Source organism: Vicia villosa, linkage group LG5 (genome assembly GCF_029867415.1).
Source record: "Vicia villosa cultivar HV-30 ecotype Madison, WI linkage group LG5, Vvil1.0, whole genome shotgun sequence".
NCBI classification, from domain to species: Eukaryota; Viridiplantae; Streptophyta; class Magnoliopsida; order Fabales; family Fabaceae; genus Vicia; species Vicia villosa.
Genome location: NC_081184.1, coordinates 18,429,170 through 18,454,341, shown reverse-complemented (window position 1 = coordinate 18,454,341; position 25,172 = coordinate 18,429,170). Strand labels below are relative to the sequence as shown.

Below are 25,172 nucleotides of genomic sequence, written 5' to 3'. Positions count from 1 at the left end.
ATATATATATATATATATATATATATATATATATATATATATATATATATATATATATATATAAAATGCTCTAATAATTTAGAGTTCGATCCAAAACAAATAATAAAAAAATATTTTTTCCAAGACTCAAATTATAAAGGACGATTTTAAAAGGACTAACAAAACCACATTCGTAAAAAAGGTTAATGTGAATAATAACATATCATCCTTTATTTGGTATTTGATGATTATTTTACATACTTATGTAAACATATAAATTATTTAAAAAAAGCTTTCAATGAGATCATCATACTCCGAAAAATCTTCGGTAATTTCAGACAATACTTCATAGTTATATTTGAATTTAACAAGTAGATGACAAGACACATTTTCAGTTTTCGAATTGCTCACTTTGTCTTCAATCTTAGGAGGAAATGTTGAAGAGATTTGAGATCTTAGAGAAATATTTGTCTCTTTTTCAGCTTGCTTTTCTTTTTGAACCTATAAATAATAAATAATACAAAATAGTTAGTATAAATTATGTAAGAAAATGGATGTAGCAATAATAATATTTAAGATATGTCAGTGCATCACCCTCTTTTTATAGCTTCTGTTCTTCCTAGGTACATAGGTACTAGGAAAAAGTAAGTCATCACTCCTAACTTTAAGATTGTCTACATCCTTAGCCTCGATTTCAAAATTATTATCTTCATTGTAAACCTTATCTGAGGATAATTTCTTGTGCTCAGACATTAGAGGACAAAATTTGACTTCTGATTCTAAATTTTTCGCCTTGACCTCGATTTCAGGAGTATAGCAAATATTTTCAAATTGAGGATTAATTCCTTTAACCTTGATGACTAGAGAACCACAAATATTTTCAACTTCCGAATTGTTCACTTGATCTTCAATCTTAGGAGAAAATTTTGAAGAGTCTAGAGAACTTGGTGCAATATTTTTCTCTTTTGGAGCGTGTTTTTCTTTTTTAACCTAAAAAATAGTAAATAATGATAAAATAGTCAGTCAAAATCATGTAAAATAAATTGTAGGAACCTTAATATTAAATTTAAGTTTGATGCATCACCCTCTTTTTATATTTTCTCTTCTTCCTAGATACAAAGGCATTAGGAAGAAGTAAATAATCACTTATAACTTTAGGACTGTTTTCATCCTTTGCCTCGATTTCAACCTTATTATCTTCACCATCAACCTCATCGTCCTAATAATTATTAGAAGAAGTAAAATATAGATATTATACATATAATTATAGCTAAAAATGTTTAAAATATAATTTATAAATAATGCAACAAAAAAATTATAAATTATATTTTAATTCACAACCTTTCCCTTTCTTTTCCTTGATTCCAACTTGGCATAGCCTTCAGGAAGTAAACGATTCACAACCTCTGTAACTGATCGTAATTTTTTACCATCGTTGATAACGTCATGAATATAGTACTTTAAAAAACAAAATTTAAACAAATCATTAGTATTGTATTCGTAAACATTCATGTATTATTTTAAAGATAACTATACAATTAAAATATTTAGATCTAAGAATAAAAATGAAGAAACTTCAATCAACAAGACAACAAGTACACGAAGAAAATAATTTCTTTTTACCGTATCACATATTCCTGAATTCCTTTTTCGACATTGTACTTTCCAATGTTTAAGATTGGACAACATATTATCTATATTAGAGAAATATGTAACGTTGGAATCCTTAGGAAATGAAAAGGAAAAGATTTTTGTGTCTATCACTGTTGTTGTCGATCGCTTTCCATGTCCAGTTAATTCCTGTCAAACAACATCATCATTTATAATAATAAAAACAAGAACAAATTTTTTTTTTACTCAATTGTATTCATAAATAATTTTAAATGTATTAAATATTTTAACTTTAAATAATTATTGGACGAAAAATGAAATTATTTTTAATTATACCTATTGCATATAAAACAAAAATATAATATTATTTAGTCATTGTTTTTTCATTCAACTTTTTTACACAATATCAGAGTGATGTATTTATAAAAATAATTAGGCTTAAATGCACTTTTAGTCCCCGTAAGTTAGCGAGTTTTTGATTTTCGTCCTTGTAAGTTATTTTTTTTGGTCTGAGTCCCTATATCTTACCTTTTGCTTGAGGTTTAGTCCCTAAAGCCAAAATCCGCAGGAAAATCTGCAGGTTACCTGCGAATTTTCCTGTGAAATTTCCTGTGGATTTTGATTTTAGGGACTAAAAGGAAAGCGAAAGTGAAATATACGGGACTCAAACCAAAAAAAATAATTTAAAGGGACGAAAATAAAAAACTCGCTAACTTACAGGGACGAAAAGTGCATTTAAGCCAAATAATTATATGATATATGAATAAGTACCTCAGTGGGTATAATTTCTGCATTTGCTCTAATCTTATCACAGCACCTAGATCTAAAATCTTGTACTTTATTCTGTTTCATGTAACAACATAGACAAATAGAATTAGTCATAGAAACTTTTATAAATATCTAATAGAATATCTATTTAAAAATAAAAGAAAAAAATATATTGACTAACACTCACATTGATATTGTCTCTAAGGAGGTAAGCCAGTTCTCGACCATAACCAAAATTGCCTTCATTGTTACTCATTCTTTAGTGAATGAGAGAATAAAAATGTAAAAGTTCTCTCCTTTTTTTATAAGTTATTTGATGATTATAATGAACCTGTAATTCTTTATATAGTGAATGAGAGACTAAAAATGTAAAAGGCGGAAAATAAAAATTATTAATATATTGATAAAATTATTTTCCATTAAAAAATATATATAAAAAAACCAGTCAAAGAAAATAATGTATAAATTCATTATTTAAGGGAAAAAAAAAACTTTAACGTTCATGTACCTTAATTTCAGGCGTTGAATATACATATTTGTTGTCAAAATATATAATATTATATTAAATTATAATACAAATATTCATTTGAGAAATTAAAGGAAAATTCAAAAACAAGTAATATTTTTTCTCTAAAGTAACTAAAACTTTGAAATTATACATAAAAAATATCAATTTGGTCAAATTAAATACACTAAATTATTAAGTATTTAATAATATTAATAGTGACTAATTTTTTAATCAAAGAAATTTTACTGAAAAATGTCCATCATGAACAACAGTTGGCAATTTTGTATAACCATAATTTGTTTGAGAGTTTCTTAATCCACGCCTTGATACTTTAAATACGTAATTGCATTTATGCCTTTTGATTTCGGAGATATATTAGGAAGTACTTTTTTTTGTCAAAATTTAGTTTTTTTCGAGCTACATATACGAAAGTATTTTAAACTAAACAACATTGGAAAAACTTCATAATAATTCAGTTCAGAGGATCTTCCGAAGCTACATATACAGAATGTCTTAGCGCCAGATTATTCCAGAGATATAGCTCCAAAACATTCTATTATACTTTGAAGCAACGTGATCACTCTCCGTTGTTGTTTTTCTTCTTCAATATCATCAATATCATTTTTCACTACAAAACTCTAACTTTTTGGTGCAACAAATCAAAGGGAGCAAGAGAAGAATGAATTTCAGTTAAAGATTCTACTTTGTCCATTACAATGTTCACATTAATCATTGTAAAAAAAATAATGTTGCTTCCATAGGTACAGGTTCGGAACGTGTTGACGATGAACACTTTCGGGTGTACATCTCTGGAACATGTCTGTGTTGTTTTTTTTACAACAGTTTTGTAAATTTTTTATTTTTGTTATTGTTTACAAATAGTTATGATGCACCCTCATAATATCTCAAAATAATTAGTTTCTATAAATGATGTATCTCCGAATATTCAAGGGGTTGTCGTAAAGTCGGTAGATATCGTCGGTAACTTTATTAACAAGCAAGAGTTTGATGATCGTGATAACATGTTCACATGGATTCGTAGGACTGCAACTAGACTTGGTTTTGGTGTGGTTATAGGAAGATCGGATAATAGTTCGGATTAAAGAAACGCTTTTGTAACAATGTTGTGCGAAAGAAGCAGGAAATACCAGACTCCTCTAAGGAAGTTTAAAAGAGATGACACATGTAGTAGAAAATGTGAATGTCCTTTTAAAACTTGTGGTTACATGTTGGCTACCAAGAAGTGAAAATTTAGGATTTTCATAACCATGAATTGTGCTAAAAAAATACAAGGTCATCCTAGTGTATTTCAGCTCAAACCGGAAGAGAAGACATGTATTAGTGACATGACCTTGAATCTTGTCCAACCGAAAAATATACTTGCCACATTGAAACGGAAGGAACCCGTCAATGTATCAAATATAAGGCAAGTGTATAACATTCGGTGCCGCACTAACAAGGAGTTATGGGAGATAGAAGTGAGATGCAACAATTGTTGAATTTGTTGGATGGTAACAGTTACGTATCCCGGTACAGAACTTGCGACGATGGAGTTACGGTCCAAGATATTTTTTGGACTCATTCTAATTCGATAAAGTTGTTCAACGCGTTCTTGACAGTGCTCATTCTTGATTCTACCTACAAGACCAACAAGTATAAACTTCCATTATTTGAGATGGTTGGCGTTACATCTATCGAGAAGACATATTCCCTTGGTTTTGCTTTTTTGGAGTGTGAAAAAGAGGACAATTTACATGGGCATTAGAGGTGTGTCGGTCAAATTTGAAAGTAAAAGCGGAGATGCCTAAGGCGGTTGTTACGGACCGCAATACCGCGTTGATGAATGCGGTGACAAAGGTATTTCCTTCTTCTAACAAAGGTATTTCCTTTTGTCGATATCACATAACAACGAATGTGAGAAGTCGGGTTAAAATCACGGTAGGAACGAAACAAGTAGAAGTTGAAGGTGGAAAATTGGTGAAGGTCGGTGTGACTGTTAAAAAAAATAATGGATACATGGAATCATATACTAAATTCTTCAAAAAAAGAATTATATGCCGATTCTGTAATTCAATTCTAGAAAGTGTATGAAAAGTATCCTGCTTTATTGAAATATATTGAAAGCACCATTCTTTATCATTTGAAGGAGAAGATTGTATGTGCGTGGATTGATAATGTCCAACACCTTGAGAATACAACCACTGACAAAGTTGAGTCGGCCCATGCTAGTTTGAAAAATTGGTTAGGTAATAGTAAGGGGGACTTGTGTTGTGATTGGGACTCTGTAAATCTCATGATTAAAAACCAACATAATGAGATACAAACCAAATTTGGTCGGAGCATAACGGTGTTGAAGAATCAATTTAAGGATAATATTCTTTATTCTCAATTGATTAGCAATATGTCTCGGTCAGAATTGAAATATATTTTTCACGAGGCCAAACAAGGTGAAACGGTAGGTTCCGTTAGCGAAAAATGTGGTTGCACTACTTTTAAAACATATGGTATCCCATGAGCTTGTGTCATTGCTAAAATGATGAAATTAGGTGAGCCAATAAGAATAGATGAAGTTTTCCCTCACTCGAAAAGAATCAGTTTTGAAGATGACGGTTGTATGGAAGGAGGTAAACTGAATATTTCTATTTTGACTGAATTGAAAGCAATACAAGAGATATTTTCGAAGGCCGATGACAACATGAAATTCCACATCAAAGAACAATAGAGAAATATTGGATATCCGGAAAAAACCAACAAGAATCCGCCTTTTCAACTGTAAAGACAAAGGGGGCTCCGAAGAAAATGAAGCCTACACCGAATGACAACTCGACTACACAGTCTCCATCTTACTGTGAACACGTTGATAAACTTTTTCCCGACTCAGTGACTCCTAAATCTCAAAAAAGCGTCATGAAAGGAGCATGTATAAGCAAACCGCCTCCGACCCCAATTCCACCGAAAATTTCATTCATCGCCGAGATGTCGGTTTTTATGCACAAATACATCGAGCGGATCGTCAATGTTTAGGGGAATGGTAATTGCGGTTACCAGGTCATTTCAGCTTTGCTTGGTAAGGGAGAAGATAGTCATGTGTGAAATTTCGGTGCAGCAGACCCAGATGTTCTAAAGGATGTCGAGACATCAGGTCTGTCATGAAAAACACAGGCAGGATATAAACAGTGTCACACAGTATTGAAAAGTAAATAACACAATAAATTGTTGACCCAGTTCAGTGACAGACACACCTACTCTTGGGGCTACCAAGCCAGGAAGAAGATTCCACTATCAGTAGTACTGATTCACTTTAGCTCTAGTGCAATGTCGTGACATCTCATGCGACATGTCATCTCATAACATGTTCCAACATTCTGATAGGACTTCTTGTTGTTCCTGTTATTCTTAGCAAGTGTTTACATCATATTCTATATTACATTATTGTTGCTATTATTTGTTTTACAAAAGATTAAGCCAATCCTAAAACATGGAACTTACAATCTCCCCTTTAGGTAAATTTTTGGCTAAAACAAATAAACTACAAAATAATTACAATTTTGGACAAGATCTAGAATACCACCTTCAGAAAGTTCTTTTTCTTCAGCAGCAAGATGTTCAGCACTAATTACATCATTAATAGTTGTAAGGAGGTTCTGAGTTCATTTGATGTACATGAGGAAGAAGATGACCACTACTCCCCCTAATGCAAAAACCTCTTCTTTGTTAAGGGATGATCTTTGTAACCCCCCGATATCCGCTACACGCATCAACCGTGTCGGCCAACCGAGCATGTCACCAGCTTAATTAATACTCCCCCTAGGCCCGCTTACCGGCTACCCAGGAAATATTGTTTTTGCCTCCCGCAGGAATCGAACCACGTACCTAGAGGTTATGTACGTATTCATGGAAATTCCTGCTACTAATTCCTGCCCAGGAAATAATGTTTCAACACTGGATTCGACATCAACCTCAATCATATGAACTTGGTCAACCGGTAAGGCTCTGGCATCTCCTATAGTAGACCGTTCAAGAGATACAAGAGGATCAACCATTAGTTGCTGATCAACTTCAAACACATGCAGCAGCATGCACATCTCAAGAATCTTTTAATAATCAGACCTCCTGTCTGTTTTTGAGATGCTTGAACAACCAACCTTCTGCTCCTATAGAGGAGATTCCCTATTCAAGGTATCTAGAATAACTACTCCTACTTACTCCATATAAGAAACCAAAATGTACATCCTAGGTGATTCAGATGACACTCCAATTTTGCAGAAACCCATCAACCACTTAGCTCAGGTTGACACCACCATACATTCAATGATCCCTTGAGAGTATCTTCCACCACAGAATAAGAGTTCAATGCTCTCATAGACTTGATAAAGATATCAGGTTTGAGTAGGCAACCTCTATCCTGTTGAAGAACCAACATCTGTGAAATACCTCTAATAAATTCTCAAGGCAATGATGTTAAGGCATTATGTCTCACATCCCTTCAGAACCTTTTAAATCCAGATTAGGACTCCCTTTATCAGCCTCTAAGAGTCAGTCTGAAGAACAAAAGATTATCTCCCTCACTAGAAGCACAACTTACAGATGATCCACTCCTATAGCTTCTCCAACATAGAGTCTGTTTTATGACTACTCAATGTCATTCCATAAATCTGGTTCCATTGATCAGAAAGATAACTCAGACATCCGCGAGGGTGTCCTTTTTATTTAACCTTAATGGACAAGGGACTTTGGCTAAGAAGTCACCAGACAACTGGGCACTAGAGCTCAACAGTTGCTCATACTGGATCCGAAATAACCTGAACCAAGGAGTACCATCATGGTTAAGCAGCATCTACTCAGGTCACTAATCTAAGACATATTCTCTGAGTAACAATATCTTAGATACATAGCCCCGATGCCCCCTCTTCCAAGTCAGGAGTAGGTTTCAAACATATGTGATAAATACACATTTGTTTATAGCCCAAAGCATCTATTCCACAAGGAGTTTTATCGACACGTTGTTCCAGCATTTGATAGGACATTAGTTTTTACTTCTGGAACATACAACTAAGCTTGGTGATAAAGCTAATATTGCCTCAACAACATTCTCTCATCAGCGTCAAAACAAACAACCCTGCTTTTCAAATAGCAACTATCAGAGACCAAAATAAATGGCTCCATCCTTCCATCAGCAATTCGTAACCTAGGTGACATGTTCCTTGAAGCAGTGACCATCAATACTAACATAGTGCCTTTATAAGAGGACTTGAGAACCAGGACTCAAGTGTCGTTGGCTACTTTACTCAGATGACTGAAAAAAAATTTGAACCTGCCTTATCATAGGATACAGTTCCTGAGGAGATCAAACCCTTATGCTAAGACAACCAGGTTTACAAGTGATACCATGCAGTCGAAGTTCCTCAACTATCTTCAGACACAGTATAAAGACCTTATCTCAGATGCCTACACATAAGATATTTCCCAAGTTCAAACCCTTGCAGCAGCATATGAGATCAACCTTCACCAGTCACGAACAGTCCATCCTCCACTTCTAGGGACCATTCGATTATAATATTAACTTTCTAAGTTCAAACCATCTTTTCAGTACAAGTCTTCCTTGCCAAACCAGAAAGTATTCTCTTAGGATCTCATCCAAAGACAGAACAAGATGCATGCTCTGATACCAATTGAAATTCTGGTGCAGCAGACCCTTTTGTTCTAAAGGATGTCAAGACATCAGGTCTATCATGAAAAACACAAGTAAGATATAAACAGTTTCATGCGGTACTGAAAAGTAATTAACACAATCAATTGTTGACCCAGTTCAGTGACAAACACACCTACTATGGGGGCTACCAAGCCAGGAAGAAAATTCCACTATCATTAGTACTGCTTTATGTAAACAACCTCTGGTTTACAGATAAACAACCTTCAGTTTACTTAGTCACTATGCAATGTAACCTTTATCTTAGAAACCCATCCAAGACTAGATAACCTCTGCTCACTCCCTAGTGATACCTAACTGTTGCAACCCATTAACAATTATTTATATAACAATCGAAAGACACTTACAAAAAATACCTAGCCAAGCCACCACTTGACTAAGAAAACTAACTCAGAGTTACTTAAAAGCATCCTCCAAGAACAATATACCTCTTGCCTACAGGTTTCGAGGTAAACACAACATCTCTTGCTTCACAGCTTCGAGACAGACATGGTGATCTTCCTATAGCCCAGGAGATTCATCTTGACAAACCCTAGACTTCTACATCTTGAGTCGTTTCAAAACTAGAGCACACAGCCTTCTATTTATATCTGATTCCCAAATGGGTTTGGGCCTTCAATCGCATCTAATTTGCTGTTACAAATAAGCAGTTACTTCTTTTAGACGATGTGACGGATCTAGAAGAGGGGTTGAATAGATCCCTGGTTACTTTTTGCACTTTTAAACTTTTAATGCAAAAGCTACCCGGATTTTTGAAATCGTCTAATAACGACCCATTATTGAAAAGACCGGATATGCTAAATCGACGTGATGAAAAAATGAACTGACGCGTTGTATTATCAGTTAACTTATTTGTGTTACTTTAGAATATTACTACCAATGCTCTATAGACAAATAACAACAATAATTTTTGTGTGAGTGATTTTATCAAACACGTGGTGTGCAGTAGTTACCAAACTCTAACAGCTCACACGAACACAAATTATGCTAGAAGAAAGTAAAAGTGATAAAGTAAAATAGACACACGATTTGTTTAGGAAGTTCCCCTTGTCGTTCTTGCGTAGGGTACGTCTGCCCCTAATTCTAAACTTAGAATTAGGATAATTGATATTTAATGCAAAGTGTTTACAAGAGAAGAAAATGTTACCAATTACCAACTACAAATGCATAATTATTGAAACAATGTTCTTCTCTTCCCTTGATTCAAGATGAACCAAGTGTATCACCTATCTTTGATAAACCTCCGATTGTAGCTACCATGTTAAGAACCCAATTTGTTTCTCAAACCCTCTGCTCGGCTGATTTAATCCCAAGATCGTGACCCTGATTCTTCCTTCTCTATCCTCCGATTGTTGCTACCTTGTTGAGTGAACCCATGATTCCTCAATCCCTTAAGCACAACTGAATATTGATGAAGCGAAGACTCGTCAAAAACCCCCAAATCCCAATGATCTTGGAGACAAAACCCTCAGATCATATTCAAGAAAAACCCACAATTTTTAACCCGAACAAGAACTCAATCTACCGTCGGACGTTATCAACACACGCTCTTCACCTTGAATGATAAAAATTGTTATGTGTAGTTGTCAATGGATGAATGAGAGGTTGAAGATGATAAGAACCTTTTGTATATCTTTCACTTTTCTTGTTGAAACCAGATGAAATAACCAATGAACCTTTTATATGTCATCCAAAGATAAAGCAATAAGGAAACAACAAAAAACATCTTTTCACAACGACAGGTCGACCTGAGCAACTAAGAGGGTCGAATTGAGAAAACTCGTGGCTGTAGCAAAAGGACTTGACAAGCTATGCGTCGACTTGAGCAATCTATGCATCAAACTGGACAAGCTATGAGTTGACCTAAGGGTCTACCTGAACAAACCCGTGACTCACACAATGTTCCATGCGTCGACCTAAACAGGGCCATGCGTCGACCTATGTTTTGCAATTTTGGTTTCCAGTATGCGTCGACCTATGGGTGGACCTGAGCGTTCCCGAAGCTTCATCAAAAATCCATCCTTCGACCTGAAGAATCCATGCGTCGGCCTGAAGAATCTATAGGTCAACCTGAAGAATCTATAGGTCACCTGAAGAATCTATAGGTAAACCTGAACTTCTGAAACATCCAAAATTGTCACTTTTTGCAATTATGAGTCGACCTTAACACTCTGTAAGTCGACCTACACTTCAAAAACATCCAAAAATGCCAATTTTGAGATCCTTCATATTTCCTTCTTTGTCTTGTCGATTAGGATCACTTCCAAACTTGAAGGACACGTTTTGACATCATTGAAACACTTCATTACCCTCACATACTCCCATCCTTCATATTTCCTTCTTTGTCTTGTCGATTAGGATCACTTCCAAACTTGAAGGACACGTTTTGACATCATTGAAACACTTCATTGCCCTTACAACTTCTCCTATAATCAAGGTCTTAAATATCCTAGTTTCAGAATATATATCCATATTTAGAAACTATATAATCTTCAAATATTCTGATTGATTCTTCAGACCTTTTAAACACATAGCGCCTTATATGATTTGCATAATCTTCTGAGATTATTCTGCATCATATTTCCGATTATTCTGCACCTGTTAAATCCTAATAGATTTAAATGATTCACTTTAGCTCTAGTACAATTTCGTGACATCTCATGTGACAAGTCATCTCACAGCATGTTCCAACATTCTGATAGGACTTCTTGCTGTTACTGTTCTTATTAGAAAGTTTCTACATCATATTCTATATTACATTATTGCTGCTATTATTTGTTTTACAAAAAAGTAAGTGTTAGCTGAAGATTTCGTTTTATATTGTTTGTCCTTCGAAGGAGTTGAGAATCGAAGGAAAGATGGTTACTGATGGCCATCCCTTAAAAAGTGAAAGAATGGCTACTGATGGTCATGCCTCGAAGATACAGACTTCTAAGTTCGTTGAAGATAGTGAACACTGAAAGACTAATGAAAGCATATGTCTTCGGGACTTAGACAAAATTTATAAAGTATATATTTAAGTGTTACTACTTAGCGTGTTTTCATAGTGTTTTTACACTGCCACGCGTCGAAGACGGACTCAGGCGGGAAGATTTGAAATTCGAAGACAGTATCGTAACTGTCCAAATACAGATGGCTTCGCTGGAAGTTCTGATGAGAAACGTGGCAGCAGATTAGTGTAGGACCGTTAAGGTCGAAACTAGTATAAATAGGGGTCTTTATGTTAGGATTCCGTGTGTTCATTTTGTACAAATCACTCACATATTTACTCAAGTATCAAGTGTTACGAGAAAGAGTTCGCTGAGAAAATGTACGTATGACACCACCATTTTAATACATGTGTATTGTATTTCATTTTCGAATACATTTCTGAGTTACTGCATTCCATTTATTTCTTGTCATTTACATTCCTGTATCTTTATTTTAATTTCGAATTTACTTTCATGATCATTTACTTTTAAAGTCCTTAACGTTTCTGCAGTTTAAGATTCTTTATGTTTTAACAATTTTTAAGTTTCATATGTTATGTTATTTATTTTTCTTGTTGAAGTTATAATTACATATAACGAAGCAATTACCAAGATTCTTGAATCGAACAATACTCATCGAAGAGGACAAATTACGAATATGATTCAAATGAACATTGATAACAATCTTCTTGACTATGTGTCCTAGGATCAATCTAGTCGATCCTGCAAGTAACCAAATCATATTTATTATAGTTTGGAAGACTAGCGGTTGTTTACCGGAAATCACCGTAAACAAATTGGCACGCCCAGTGGGACAGTGTCACGCGGATTGTTTTAATCAATTGTTTTGTTTTTGTCTAGACAATATCAAGACCTTGTATGAACCTTAGGAACGGTAAATTAAAAGACAGTGCACAACCGATTCCCAAACGAAGGTACAACAGGAAAATGGTCGTTACGGCCAGTGCAGGGGGTAATCAAGATCCCCCACAAGGTTCAGGATCAGGAGCGGCAAATTCGACTTCTACTCAAGAAGCACGAGATGCAACGGGTCCAAATGGATCGAGACCTGCAGACAATTCCCAGACTGCGCCTGAAAATACTACAGGACATTCAGGAACTGTTCCAGTTTCGGCATCGACAACCGCACCCTCATCTACAAGTGCAGATGATGTACTGTATCCCTGGACAAACGCTGCAAACAATTCAATGGGTCAAGGCACAAGTTCTGGCTTCGAATGGAGACCAAATAGTCCATATGGAATGCCATACCAATTCCCATTTGGAACAGACGTCCGAGGGGCAAGACCTATAAACACCTCAACTCATAATACGACATTTTCACCAAATGTTAGTTCAGTGGGTCGAAGTGGACGCAACACCAATTTTTCTACCCAAATACCCAATTTCACCACAAATAACCAAGCAGCATTTCGACAAGAAATGGATGCAAGCAACCATGATATGGTAGGGGTTTTGGCCAGAGAACTAACTTCAGTCTTGAACCCACTAATGGCAAATGTTACTATGACAAATAGAGAAAACGTAGAAATTTTCCAAAAGATATCATCGCAAATGAATCGAATGGCAGAATTCATGGGAGTACCACCACCTAAAAGGAAAGACAAACAGCCTGTGAATCAAGAAGAGAGGCCTATTTTGGAACGTGTGCAAGATATGGTTCCCCCACCTAGGACGGTTCCTAGGGATATAGGCCCCTCACGAAGGACGGAGTCGTTCGAAAAGACTCCGGTAATTAACTTGGAGGATTCAAGTCAAAGGACCGTCCCCTTTCGACAAGAAATGGAGGAAGAACAACCCAGATTGAGGATTTTGGGTAGGGACGATCATCCAGATGAGATTGTCCAAAGAGTTAGAAGAGAAAATCTGGCCACAGAAAATAATTTAACTGCCATGATAGAAAGGGTTATGGCCAATAATGGCCTTAGTACTGGACTCAGACGTCCAAATTATACATCCCCTATATCAGATTATATCATGCAAACAGAATTGCCTAGGGGAACTAAGGTTCCTAAATTCACAAAATTTTCTGGCGAAACTAATGAGTCAACTGTGGAACATATTGCTAGATATTTAACAGAAGCAGGAGACTTAGCGGGAAACGAGGATCTAAGGATTAAGTATTTCCCTAGTTCGCTGACAAAAAATGCGTTTATTTGGTTCACTACTTTGCCACCAAATTCGATAGACGCATGGGCATACTTAGAAAGGTTGTTCCACGAGCAATTCTACATGGGTCAAACTAAGATAAGTCTGAAAGAATTGGCCAGTGTTAAAAGAAAATTCGCAGAGACAATTGATGACTACTTAAATAGGTTCCGCCTGTTGAAATCAAGATGTTTTACAACGGTTCCGGAACATGAACTCGTCGAAATGGCTGCGGGTGGTTTGGATTATTCAATAAGAAAGAAACTAGATACCCAATACCTCAGGGACATGGCCCAATTAGCAGATAGGGTTCGACAGGTCGAACGCCTGAAGGCGGAAAAAGCTAGGGCAAATAAAAGCTATAAGAAAGAAAGAGTGGCGTACGTCGAAGCCGAGAATGTTGATGAGGAGTCTTTCAATGACTCATATAGCCCTGAAGAAGTCGAAATAGACTTGGCTGAATTAAAAGAAGCGCCACCTTATGCTTGCAAATTGTTAAGTCCAGCAAATGGAAAAAACCCAGTAGAAAATGATAAGAATGATAGGTTCCCTAAGAAAACTTATACATTTGACATTACCAAATGTGATGAAATATTTGATTTACTGGTAAAAGATGGCCAAATGATACTACCCCCAAATTCCAAAATTCCTCCGTTGGAACAACGGAAGAAAAGAGGTTTCTGTAAATATCATGGTTTTTTAGGCCATAAAACTTCTCAATGTTTTCTTTTCAGGGATCTAATTCAAAATGCTCTCAATGATGGAAGGTTGAAGTTTGCTGACAAAACCAAGAATCAAATGAGGGTAGATTCAAATCCTCTGAACATTGCTGACGCTAGCCTCTGTGAGGTAGAAGATATCAACCTGGTGGAGGCGTCTGAAGTCGAAGTTGTAGAAACTAAATCAAAGTTCAATGGAAAGCAGGCTACTGAAAGCCTAAATGGTGACATAATCTTCAATACTGATGTTGAAGAATCTTCCAAGGCAGGGATAACTGAAGCCTCGAAGGAAGAAAGCAGCGAGGCCACTGAAGACCTCAGGATGAAACTCCAGAAAATACAAATCTCTGAAGTTCCTCCAGTAGCAGTTAACATGGTCAGTGCCAGACGCCCAGTGTCTGAGTTTGGCGAATTAGAGACTTGGTTAACAAGGCAAAATGGGGGCATCGAAGCTCCACAAAAAACTGAAAGCCTCAAAGAATATCTTTGGAAATGTCACGAGAGAAGCGGTGGTAAGCAATGGATGTGTCCAAGGTGCTCGATCATGCTGAATCGAAGAGTCGAAGCCAACTTCGAGAGGGCTCGGCGCGAAAGATGGGAACATCCAGGAAGAGAGCCAAATCCCCTGCTACAACTATATCCAAAGATGGATGAAAGCTTGGTAGGATTTTTGGTCAGATGCCACAAAGGAAACACTGAAGTTGCTCTGTGTCCCAGATGTGGGGCAGTCTATGATGAAAGACTCGCACGATCATTCGAACGCATATACTGCCATATGAGTAGGGAAACTCAGGGGTTGCGTCCTAACCTTTATGGTTTCGACATATGGACTCCGACAAAGAGGCCTGATAGTCCACACCGTAGAGCTCGAAGAGTGACTTTCAAAGTCCCTGCGAATGCACCCAGGGATAGGTGGATACAAGCTAATGCAAGAACCAACAAATGGCGAAGCTGGGACCAAGGAGGAAGAACTGCAATGGCATATAGGAAACAATTTCAAAGACCAAATCGAGAGGCGAATCGATTGGAGAATTATAAGGGAAAAAATCCTATGTCTCGATCCCAGTGGAGAAGGCATCAAAGGATAAAAAAGTCTCAGAAGGAATACAGGCCAAGAGAAGTTGGAGAATCTAGTAGCAACCAAGTCTCATACCAGGGGGCAAAGTTAAACAAACCTCCGGTGGAACGCAGGTTGTTCGAAGCTGAGAAACTCTTAGATGAAGAAGAGAAGATGCGTTCAAATTCTTGGAAAGAAGAAGATAGAATGACAAATGATTTTGATTCTGATGGAGTGTCATCCATAAATCTTAATTGTAATGTAGTATCCGTACTCCCTCACGAGTTTAACCAGGAAGTTGAAGTAGAAGACTGCGAAGAGGCTGATATCGAAGAAATGACAAAACACAGACCTGTGTGTTACTATGTGCTGAATAATGGTGCAGTAGAAGAACAGAATGCTTTCTTCGAAAGACCAGATGAGGGTATGCGAAACCATTTGAAGCCACTTTACATCAGGGCGAAGATTGAGAATGTTGGTATTAATAAGGTCTTAGTTGATGGAGGAGCAGCAGTGAATCTAATGCCTCAATATATGCTGAAAAGAATTGGTATGTTCGATACAGATATAAGGCCACATAACATGGTCTTATCTAATTATGAAGGCAAAATAGGACAAACACTGGGAGTTGTTCAAGTCAATTTGACAGTAGGCTCAGTTACGAGGCCAACCATGTTTATGGTTATACCAGCAAAAGCAAACTACAACCTTTTGCTTGGTAGAGAATGGATTCATGGTGTAGCAGCTGTACCCTCAACAATGCATCAGAGGGTGACGATTTGGAGAAAAGATTGTATAGTGGAGAATATCGAAGGTGATCAGAGTTACTACATGGCTGAAGTCAACCAGGTAAATAGAACCAACTTCGATAGGAACCTGGCAAACATAGGTCCTTGTCATGCTGCTGAAGAGATGTATGCTCCAAATAGAAATGCATTGTACTATTTGACTTTGCATCCAAATGGATTCCAATGGGATAGAGAGATCATGGATGGACCACCAGATACAGCACCATTGGAGAATTATCAGACAGTACGGCCAACAGGCTGGGATGATGACGTTAATAATGTCTGAGTCTGTGTTCTTCGAAAAGATTTCGGCCTATGTGGCCGAGAACAAAAGAAAGGCGGCTCTCGAAGCCGAACTATCAAGTACAAAGATAGATACAGTTCCAATCAAGGAAGGAACAACAGAATTGGAGATACGTACGAGTTTCGAATTCCCTGAAGACACGGCTCCAGTTAAAGAGATCATAAGAGAAGAACCAAGTCAGAGGTTAGATGCAATATACGACGAAGAACCTTTGGGATTCGAGAAAGACCCAATGGCGTCGAACATAAAGATGTTGGCCCAAGATCCTCTTGAAGAAGTAAATCTTGGAGACAATGATCAAAAGAGAATAACATACATCAGCGCGAAACTAGAGCCTGAGTTGAAAGCAACGATCATCAAAATGTTGAAAGACAACAGAGATTGTTTTGCTTGGGATTATGATGAGATGCCTGGTCTCGGAAGAGACTTAGTCGAATTGAAATTACCAATAAAAGAAGGGAAGAAGCCAATAAAGCAAACTCCCAGAAGATTCGCGCCAGAGATTCACTCGAAGATTAAGACAGAAGTCGAAAGACTCTTGCGTTGCAAATTTATCCGAACTACAAGGTATGTCGAGTGGATTGCTAATATAGTACCTGTAATTAAAAATAATGGCTCATTAAGAGTATGCATAGACTTTCGTGACCTTAATGCAGCTACTCCTAAAGATGAGTATCCTATGCCTGTAGCAGAAATGCTAGTAGACTCAGCCGCAGGTTTTGAGTATTTGAGCATGTTAGATGGATATTCAGGATACAATCAAATTTTTATAGCAGAAGATGATGTATCCAAGACAGCATTTCGTTGCCCAGGAGCAATAGGCACTTACGAATGGATTGTGATGCCTTTTGGTCTGAAAAACGCTGGGGCAACTTATCAAAGAGCAATGAATTCTATATTTCATGACTTTATAGAAACATTCATGCAAGTGTATATAGATGACATCGTGGTAAAATCTACCTCGGGTATGAGTCATCTTGATCATCTAAGCCAATCATTCGAAAGAATGAGGAAATATGGCTTGAAGATGAATCCCCTTAAATGTGCTTTCTTTGTGCAGGCAGGTGATTTCTTGGGTTTCGTAGTCCACAAAAAAGGGATAGAAATCAACCAAAACAAGACAAAAGCCATTATGGAAACCAAGTCTCCATCCACGAAGAAAGAATTGCAGTCTTTATTGGGTAAGATAAATTTCTTGAGAAGATTTATCTCTAACTTAAGTGGACGCACCCAAGCTTTCTCGCCCCTATTACGGCTTAAGCAAGGAAAGTTCGAATGGAGTGCAGAACATCAAGAAGCTTTCGATCAAATAAAGCAATACTTGACGTGTCCACCAATTCTCATTCCCCCGAATGGGAAGAAGCACATGCGCCTGTATATCTCAGCATCAGATAAAACAATAGGCAGCATGTTAGCCCAAGAAGATGAGAACGGCATCGAAAGAGCCATTTATTACTTAAGTAGAGTACTCAATGATGCAGAGACTAGATATACTGATATAGAAAAACTCTGCCTTTGTTTGTATTTCTCTTGTATCAAACTTAAGTATTATATAAAGCCAGTTGACGTCTACGTTTCATCTCATTGTGATGTTATTAAACACATGTTATCTAAGCCAATACTACACAGTCGGATTGGCAAGTGGGCTTTAGCCCTTACTGAATATTCATTAATATTTCAGCCTCTCAAGGCAATGAAAGGTCAAATTGTGTCAGATTTCATTGTTGACCATGCGGTGGTTGAGAATCATCAGCATTATGTGGATTTAAAACCTTGGAAGTTATATTTCGATGGTTCAACACATAGAGAGGGTACTGGTGTTGGAATATTGATAATTTCTCCTGATGGAATTCCAACAAAGCTCAAGTATAAAATTGAAGGTCCATTATGCTCCAATAATGAAGCTGAATATGAAGCATTGATTGCTGGACTTGAGGCTTTGTTAGAATTGGGGGCAACCAGAGTCGAAATTAAAGGAGACTCCGAATTGGTCATCAAGCAATTGACAAAAGAGTACAAGTGTATCAAAGAGAATTTGATCATGTATTTTGTTATTGCAAATAGGCTACTCAAGAAATTTGAATATGTGGAATTAAAACACGTATCAAGAGTGAATAACCAGGAAGCAAACGACTTGGCACAATTAGCCTCAGGATATAAAGTATCAAAAGAAAAGTTGGAAGAATTGATTGAAGTAAGAGGAAGAGCAATGTTTACTAAACTTTCGCCAAGTGATCTGGAGAACTCACGATTGGGTTATGCCAACAAAGAACAATTCGAGGTACTGAATATAGATTCATTAACAGACACAGATTGGAGGAGTCCAATTATTAACTATCTGAAAAATCCTTCGACGGATACAGACAGAAAAATCAAGTATAGAGCCCTGTCATATTATCTGATGGGAAATGAATTGTTCAAGAAAACTCCTGAAGGGGTATTGTTAAAATGCTTGGGAGAAGCAGAAGCATACTTGGCTCTGTCGAACGTACATAGTGGGGCATGTGGTGCACATCAAGCAGGGCACAAAATGAAATGGCTTTTGTTTCGATATGGGATGTATTGGCCTTCGATGTTAAAAGATTGCATAGAATTTGCAAAAGGGTGCCAAGAATGCCAAGAACACGCAGGTATCCAACACGCCCCAGCAAACGAACTAAGTACGATAGTAAAACCATGGCCTTTTAGGGGATGGGCACTAGATTTGATTGGAGAAATTCACCCCAAGTCCTCTAAAGGTCAAAGATACATTTTGGTGGGAATAGACTATTTCACAAAATGGGTCGAAGCAATACCGCTGGCAAATGTGGATCAAGAGGCTGTGATTGAGTTTATTCAAAAACATATTATATATAGGTTTGGAATCCCAGAAAGCATAACAACGGATCAGGGATCAGTCTTTACTGGACGAAAAATGCAAGACTTTGCCAGAGAAATAGGTTTCAAGTTATTTACTTCTACACCTTATTATGCTCAAGCAAATGGCCAGGTTGAAGCAGCAAATAAAGTAATAATTGGCCTTATTAAGAAACATATAGGAAAGAAACCCAAGAATTGGCATAAGACTTTAGATCAGGCACTTTGGGCTTGTCGAACATCTCCAAAAGAAGCCACAAATACAACTCCTTTTCAGTTAACGTTTGGACATGACGCAGTACTTCCAATTGAGATATGTTTGCAATCAGTAAGAATACAAAGGCAAGCAGACATTCCTCCCAACGTATACTGGGAATTAATGATGAACGAGTTAGTAGATTTGGACGAAGACAGGCTTCGAGCATTGGAAATGATAAAGAGGCAAAAAGAAAGAGTGTCCAGAGCATATAACAAAAAGGTGAAAGGTAAAACTTTTGTTAATAATGATCTAGTTTGGAAAGTTATTCTACCTATAGATCGAAAGAATCAGGCACTTGGTAAATGGTCCCCACATTGGGAAGGACCCTTTCGAATCTTAAAAGTATTCTCGAACAATGCCTACGAAATTGAAGAGTTAGCAGAAGATCGCAGGATCTTAAGAGTAAACGGGAAATACTTGAAGAGATATAAACCTAGCATGCATGAAGTAAAGATTGCAAAGACGTAGACACTCAAAGTACTACGAAAAGCCAAAATGGTCAGGCATGTGTCAAAATATACTTCACATTGATCAAAATGGCTTTAGAATCAGAAAGAATTATGGAAAGAAAAATCAAAACACCAAAATATTCCTTTCATTGCAAGCATGGAAATACATTTCATTACAAAAAGATCCAGAAATAGGATCTGAGATTACAAAAAGAGAGGAAGGCATAGACATATAAAAAGATTAAACCTAGACTCGCTAATTAATTCTGGCGTCTAGACCTTCCAGAGATAGCACAGGAACAGGTTCAGCTTCGAACATGTCCCTAGCCCCAGAATCACGCATTCTTCTCACTACGCCTTTCTTGAGAAAAATGTAACTAAGGAGTCTCCCGTATGGAAGACAAGTTACACTTTCTCGACGGTCCACGCCGATAGCTACAGCTTTGACAAGACCTTTGAAGATCATCAAAGGTATGTTAATCTTTCTTCCCCGAATACCACAGAGAATAAACTCCAGATCTTCAACCATGATGTTATTCTCATCAATCACCCGAGGTTGAAAGTTGCCTACGAGCATTTGATGCCAAATCCTGATGGTTTGTGCGCTGTAGCGATCACTATCCATGAGTGTTCTCAACATGATATGAGTAGTCATGCTGAAAACATTATCATCAAAAGTTGCTCCGGAGTTATTGCATCTTATGAGATTGGCAATAGTGGTGGGGGTAATGCTAAGGTGAGCATGTCGAACGGATGAATCAATGGTGGCTCTACCTTCAGGGTCCATGCGTAAAGACGCATTCATCCAAAACTCTGCCACCATATTATGGTAGATGGCACCCTCCAGGACTTCCTCAAAGTAGAAGTTCAGTTCCTGATTAGCAAAGAGATTTTCAATGTTAATGAAATGACGAACGAGTTCATCCTCATCAAGTCTGAACTCACCCTTGATGAGAGCTTTGAGATCGTTAAAGGAGAGAATTCCAGCCATTTCAGGGAAAAATGGTGTTTGAGAGGAAAGAGTTGTGTTTTTTTTTTTTCTGTGTTTTGGTTTGGGGAAGAAATACTTGAATGAAGAAATAAAAGTGATATGGAACCCTTTATATAGAAGGAGAATACTGAAGGTTGGTTTTACATTTTTAATGAGTGATTAGACTGCGGTTCGTTTTTCAAAGTAAGAAGTTATGGCCTCCGCCGTTTCCCGCCCTTGGAAGTTGAGAAGTAATCATTAAACTGATGCACGCACGTCTTAAAAACCGACGTTTTGGAGAAAATGACGTCACTTTTAATAATGATTATGGCTAGAAGAAGTGGAAACGTCAAGTCTAGAGGCAAGAGTGCTGCGAAGGATGTTCAGGTTCTACATGTTGTATTTAATAAAAGCACTGTAGGAAATCTAAAGATATATTTGGCAGAAAATTGAAAGATTTGTTAAAATTAATGCAAGCAAATATTATAGATAGAAATGGGAGTCAGGCGTACAAATATTATATGTCTCGATTACAAAATAAAAATCCAACAAATGAAACAAGATTGAAGACATCTAGCTAAAGTCCTCAGGGAGATCCCTTTTGATCTTCAGATATTGAGTTTCCCATGAGGACATTCGAAGTTCAATTAGTGCCCTTTGTTTCTTCAACTTTTCGATCTCTGGCACTAACTTCTGTGCAGTCTCGAAATGTTTGATTCCTGACTGCACCACTTCGAGCAAATCTTGTTGGTTAGATTCTTGGAGGGCTGCTTGGCTACTTTGAGCTTCCTTTATCTTGCCCTCGAGCATTTTTATTTCTTGTTTCCAGGAGCTGATTTTCTTCTCATATTCATCAATGGCTTTTTGATTCGCCGAATGTTTAAGCTTGAGGGCTTCACCTTGTTTTGTGGCTTCCACAGCAGAATTCCATGAAGAGTCATGAGAGGCCACTATCTCAGATAATTCTTTCTCGACGTTTTGCTTTCGAAGAATGTCAGCTTGGAGTTGTTCAAGGAGAGAGCCTAGCAGAACAATCATCTCTGAGACTTCTGGGGAAACTTGAAGCAAATCTACTTTCCTTAAAAGTTGATTTAAGTTGTAGCTTTTAACAGGGTCCCGGTTGAGAACATCTACAAGATTGACCCCAAAGAATCTCTCTTTTATCTGTCGAAGAAGATTAGAAGTATCTTCCTTGTCACTAGAATCTGCAGTTACAGCCGGAGAGACATCAGGCTCCGAAAGTGAAGAAGTATTCACATTCATGATAGCCCTTAGGAACCCAAGAGGATCAGTTTGTTTAAGTTGTTCAAGCTCCGAAGGAGTAGGCTTCGTAGGAGCAGGCGTCGAAGTTGTCTCAGGAATAGTTTTTACATCGGGAGTCGAAGTTCCTTGAGAAATTGGTTTTTCTGGTTGAGAAATCTCCTCCATGGCATCTTTTTCCGATGCAGAATCTTCGTTGCCATGAGATTGCTGGTTCACATTGTCGCTGCCGGAGAATGGATGATCCTCTTCCAAATCTTTGCCTTGATGAGTAGGTGGGGATTCGTCAGTAGATTGGCTTTCTTCGATTGGCTCATTAGGCAATATAGTGGCAATTGGCCTAACGTCTTCGAAGACTGGTGAGAGAACATGGGTTCTAGCTTGAGAAGTATCTGTTTCGAACGAAGCCAAGTTAATCGTGAGGTTAAGCCTTCGAAAGTTTTAATTGACGAAAGTTGAAATTTAACAATTACCATAAAGTTTATCAACATCAATGGTGAGGCCAGGGTCTTTGAAACCAGAAGTAGCAGTGCCAGCATCATCCTGCAATAACAAGGTAAAATGCCAGTGCAATTAGTTAGTTAAGATTACAAGATAATATGTAAGACAAACGCAAGATACCTTGGGTGGATTATTGTCTGGGCTTGAGTTATGACTTTCCAAAACAAGAGCATTGCTGGCAGTCATCAAAGGAGACTCTTCAGAAGACGCCTTATTGCCAGGAGAAGCAGCTTTTGAAGGACTTGCCTTTTTCCCTTTTCTTGAAGGGGTAACAGCTTTGTGTTTCTTTTTCTGTCCTTGTCTAGTTTGAGGAGGAGATTTGTCTTCACCATCTGAGGCATTGGTCGAAGAAGCTTTACGCTTCGAACCCGTTGGGGGTTTCGAGCTCTGGCAAGTGAAAGATGAGAAAGATGAGTACCAATCACAGAATTGTACAAGATTTAGAGTATGAGGTAAGTATTTACCGTGGGCTTCTTATCCGTGACGATCGAATCACTTTCGTTTGGTTTGTCGCTTTTAGATGTCTCAGACTCTTTTGGGGCAGAAGCTTCTTTAATCTTCCTCCTTCGTGCAACAGCTGTAGTTGAGACTGAAATCAGTATATCAGTAAAAGAAAAGAAAAGTCAGTCGAAAAAGATTATCTTAATTCAAACCTTCAGGTATTGGAGTCAGGACACGGACATGTTTAAGATCTATATGAAGATGTCCTTTGAAAGTATCCAAGGTATGCTTAGTCGGGACCACTCGTTCAGCGCGTTTTTTAGTACTCTCTCGAAGAATTTTGAGAGCATTCCCACACACAAACCAGTCTGGGAAAGGAGGACTTAGAGCCACACCAAAATCAGCACTTGGTAGTGGAGGGAATTTTGGAGGATGAAGTTTGAAAGCCACTTCATAACGTAGTTCTGGTCGAACATACGAGGGCAATTTCAATTTATTTAGTTTGGTGGAAAACTTTTCGCGCAAAGCGATTGCAGCCTCACGAACGGTCCGACTAAGATCATCAGGCCTATAGATAGTTTCAAAGAATTTTTGAAAAGCTTGGATTTCTTTAATATGAGTTGAAGTACCTTTTTTGAAGTTCTCCTGCACATCAGTGAAAGCTGCGGTTAGTTCTTGAGCAAGGCTATCAGCATCAAAAATTTGAGAGCTATAATACTCTGTCCACCATTGATGGAAATCTGGTGTAGAGTAAAAAGAAGGTTCAAAGGGAATAGGAGAAAGATTGGTGACGTCAACGTATTTGTCGATTTTTTGTTCACATTCTTCTTCAGTCAAATACAGAGTGTGGAAACACATATGGTTCCTTTTCTCATATAAGCACTTGGGTGTTATTTGAGTTAGCCCAAACTGCCTCGAGACCAAATTTGGTTGATAACACATGAGGATACATTGACCCTTTGATGGTCGAAGACGGTGGGAAAATAATCTTGGAGTCAGAAAAGCTTCCCAAATTTCCATGGATTCAGTTTGCTGATCTTGAGATGTTGGTGGAAATTTTCGAGTAAACCATTCAGGACCTATTATTCTGTGTACAAATGGGGCCATGGAAGGATCGAACTGATCACGCCGAGCAAACATCATTGAATACGCCAAGAAATGTTCATGAAGCTTTCCCATTTCCTCTTTTGGAGTTAGGTAAGCTAACCTGGTCCCTTCTATAGTTCGATTTTTGATTGTGCTATCTTCCTCATTGACATCTCCTCGAAAAGGAAGATAAGTTTCGAATGTGGCATTGAGCCACAGTTGCAATAACCAAAAAGGACCAGCATAAAGTAAACTGCCAGATTTAAAATTCTTGGTAAGATTCGCAGCTTCACTAAGGTTTTCGTAAAGAGACCCTAGAAGTAGTTGGCTGAGGTTGAGTTTTCTACCAGCATGCAACTGATTAGCCATGCAAAGGTACCTCTTTGCAACCTGGATAGATCTTGAGCAGAAGGCGCACCGTGAGAGCCATAATGCTAGAAAAGCAATATGCTCTTCGTCAGATACTGTCGCTTCGGTGGTAATATGGTGTTTCTGGATGAATGCCGTGTAAGTAACTTGCGAATCGTTGAAACCTATAGTGTCATTATCCATGTCATTGGGATCAAAGGTTTCTCCAGTTGGTCGAAGTCCCGTAATAGCAGCCACATCAAAAAGCGTGGGGGTAACCATTCCACAGGGAAGATGGAAGGTATTGTGAGAAGCATCCCAGAAATGAACCGCTGCTACTAACATGGGTTGGTTGTATTCTAAACCTGTTTTTGACAGTTGGATCAAATCGTATATCCCTAACGATTTCCAAAAGGATCC

At 37.6% G+C, this 25,172-nt stretch overlaps 2 protein-coding genes across 2 annotated transcripts; one reads left to right on the top strand and one right to left on the bottom strand.

Annotated features, from left to right (window-relative positions):
- Window positions 1-261: 261 nt before the first annotated feature.
- LOC131604316 (uncharacterized) lies at window positions 262-2,658 on the bottom strand. Its single transcript, XM_058876764.1, has 7 exons — window positions 2,546-2,658; window positions 2,362-2,433; window positions 1,603-1,779; window positions 1,321-1,437; window positions 1,064-1,198; window positions 574-969; window positions 262-480 (listed from the first exon to the last, which is right to left on the bottom strand). The coding sequence occupies exons 1-7, from the start codon at window positions 2,612-2,614 to the stop codon at window positions 262-264; spliced, it is 1,185 nt and encodes a 394-aa protein (XP_058732747.1). The 5' UTR covers window positions 2,615-2,658.
- Window positions 2,659-4,666: 2,008 nt separating this feature from the next.
- Window positions 4,667-5,381, top strand: LOC131604315 (uncharacterized). The gene is made up of 2 exons (XM_058876763.1): window positions 4,667-4,849; window positions 4,947-5,381. The coding sequence occupies exons 1-2, from the start codon at window positions 4,667-4,669 to the stop codon at window positions 5,379-5,381; spliced, it is 618 nt and encodes a 205-aa protein (XP_058732746.1).
- Window positions 5,382-25,172: the final 19,791 nt, after the last annotated feature.

Bases quoted from the DNA above. Each gene is read 5' to 3' on its own strand.
- LOC131604316 (XM_058876764.1), bottom strand. From the start codon at position 2,614: ATGAGTAACAATGAAGGCAATTTTGGTTATGGTCGAGAACTGGCTTAC. The intron at 1,780-2,361 runs GTACTTATTCAT...GTTGTTTGACAG, and splicing joins CAGAAATTATACCCACTGAG to GAATTAACTGGACATGGAAA. The intron at 970-1,063 runs GTGATGCATCAA...ACTATTTTTTAG, and splicing joins AGAGAAAATATAAAAAGAGG to GTTAAAAAAGAAAAACACGC.
- LOC131604315 (XM_058876763.1), top strand. From the start codon at position 4,667: ATGCCTAAGGCGGTTGTTACGGACCGCAATACCGCGTTGATGAATGCG. The intron at 4,850-4,946 runs GTCGGTGTGACT...ATTCAATTCTAG, and splicing joins AAGGTGGAAAATTGGTGAAG to AAAGTGTATGAAAAGTATCC.